Genomic DNA, 2,203 nt, shown 5'->3' with positions numbered 1-2,203 from the left:
ACATATATATATATATATATATACATATATATATATATATATGTATGTATATATATATGTATACATATATATATATATATATATATATATATATATATATTATATACATTTATATCATCATCCAGAAAAACGTGACACCCTGCAAGAAGACCTCGCCAAACGCCTCACCATCCCTGACCTCAGCGATACTCCTGCAACAACAGGAGACCTGACTGCAAGATGGGACAAAATGAGTGATATACTTCTTAATACATCTGGGTGTATACTCGGCACAACAACTAGGAAAAACTGGGACTGGTTTGATGAGCAGGTTGAGGACATACACCATCTACTGGAGGAGAAGAGAAAAGCTCACCAGGCTGTTCTCACCAATTCTAACTCACTGAGTTGTGCAAAACTCGCGGAAATTCGTTCTAGGTTTCAGCGTGAAACGATGTCTATGCAAAATGAGTGGTGGACCAAACTAGCCGGTAAAATTCAAGGTTTTGCCAATGCAGGAGACCAACAAAAATTCTACAGCTCCCTTAGAAGAGAATACGGGCCCCAAAGAAACACCTGTCCCATTCGGAATCCCGACAGATTCACACTCATTACTGAAAAGTCCAAAATATTGGACCGATGGGTCGAGCATTATAAGGAACTTCTCAACAGAAGCAACCCAACAGACCCCACTTTTCTCGAGGACTTACCTAACCTTTCTACCTTGAGGGAACTCGACGACGTGCCGACGCGCCACGAAGTACATCTAGCAATTAGTAGCCTAAAGAGTAACAAGGCAGCTGGTCCTGACGGCATACCAGCTGAAATACTCAAATATGGCGGAAACACCATTAAGAACTGTCTGCACAACATAATACAGCAAACTTGGTGATCTGGATACTACCCACAACAATGGAAAGATGCAGACATCGTTAACATATATATAACGAAGGGCGACAGAGCCATATGCTGAAATAGCCGGGGCATCTCCCTCCTTACAACTGCAGGCAAAGTTCTCTCAAGTATAATGCTCTTCAGGATTCTTAACAACGTAGCCGAGTGAGTCCTGCCTTAAACTCAGTGCGGCTTCAGGAAAGATCAGAGTACCACCGACATGGTGTTTGTCGCAAGGTAGCTCAAAGAGAAGAGCAAAAAACACCAAGAACTTTTTATGGTATTCGTCAATCTCGCCAAAGCTTTCGACACAGTGAATAAACCCTTACTGTGGGAAATCTTGAGGAAGTTTGGACTCCCCCCAGCCTTGAACCCTACACGTCGGTTCAATGGACCGTGTAACTTGCGCAGGGACAAAATCCGGCCCTATCATGAAAGGCACAGGTGTCAAGCGGGGGGGTGTCCCCCCCAAGCATCACATTCAACATTTTCCTGGCAGCCGTGATGACGATCGCAAAACAACAGCATGGCCCTGCTGGCGGCGTCCGCATAAAATATCGTTTGGACGGCAAAAACGCTTGTGACTGAGGAAGCAATGCATGACCTGCAATATGCCGATGACGCTGCTTTCGTTGGCTCCTCCCTTGAGGGCCTTCAGCGTACTGTCGACGCTTTTGCAGATGCTTACACGCGCTCTGAACTAACCGTCAACATATGCAAAACCGAAGTCCTCAGCATTAAATAAGAGCAAAAATGCATTTTTCTTTATGTCTATTCCATTCTGTCATGTCTGTGTAGACGCCCTTCTAGCTTTTCTTCTAGTCAGTCATGGAGTACTGACATCGTCGTCTGGGACGGACAACTTCAAGCATCATACAATACACACACACACACACACACACACACTCATACATATATATATATATATATATATATATATATATATATATATGTATGTATGTATGTATGTATATAATAGTGGCGAATTAATGTTGGAGATGTATTTAGTAAGAGAGTTGATGATAGATAACACGATGTTTAGGAAAAAGGTCAAGCATAAGTATGCATGGGAGACGGTGGTGGTTGGAAGGGTGATTGACAAGGAATGGACCAAGTAGTGGTATCCAGGAAAAGAGTAGCGAGAGTTCTGGATGTCCATGTTCTTAGGGGAGAGACTGGGGGAATATCAGATAATTTTTAGTGGAAGGTAAGTTGAGAATGAAGGATAGATGGCGAAAGAGGAAAAGGGCGAAATGTAAAGAGATGCTTGGAGTAATTTGTTTAAATGAGAAGGAAAAGGAGCAGGACTACAAGGAGAAGGCGAGAAAAG

At 42.9% G+C, this 2,203-nt stretch overlaps 1 protein-coding gene across 1 annotated transcript; it reads left to right on the top strand.

The window, feature by feature from the left end:
- Positions 1-229: 229 nt before the first annotated feature.
- Positions 230-871, top strand: LOC143021614 (uncharacterized). The gene has a single exon (XM_076179216.1). The coding sequence runs from the start codon at positions 230-232 to the stop codon at positions 869-871; it is 642 nt and encodes a 213-aa protein (XP_076035331.1).
- Positions 872-2,203: the final 1,332 nt, after the last annotated feature.

The sequence above is a fragment of the Oratosquilla oratoria genome, chromosome 42, assembly GCF_046742065.1.
Source record: "Oratosquilla oratoria isolate Oo_2021 chromosome 42, ASM4674206v1, whole genome shotgun sequence".
NCBI classification, from domain to species: Eukaryota; Metazoa; Arthropoda; class Malacostraca; order Stomatopoda; family Squillidae; genus Oratosquilla; species Oratosquilla oratoria.
The sequence above is the reverse complement of the archived record's forward strand: the minus strand, read 5'-3'. Positions and strand labels throughout refer to the sequence as shown.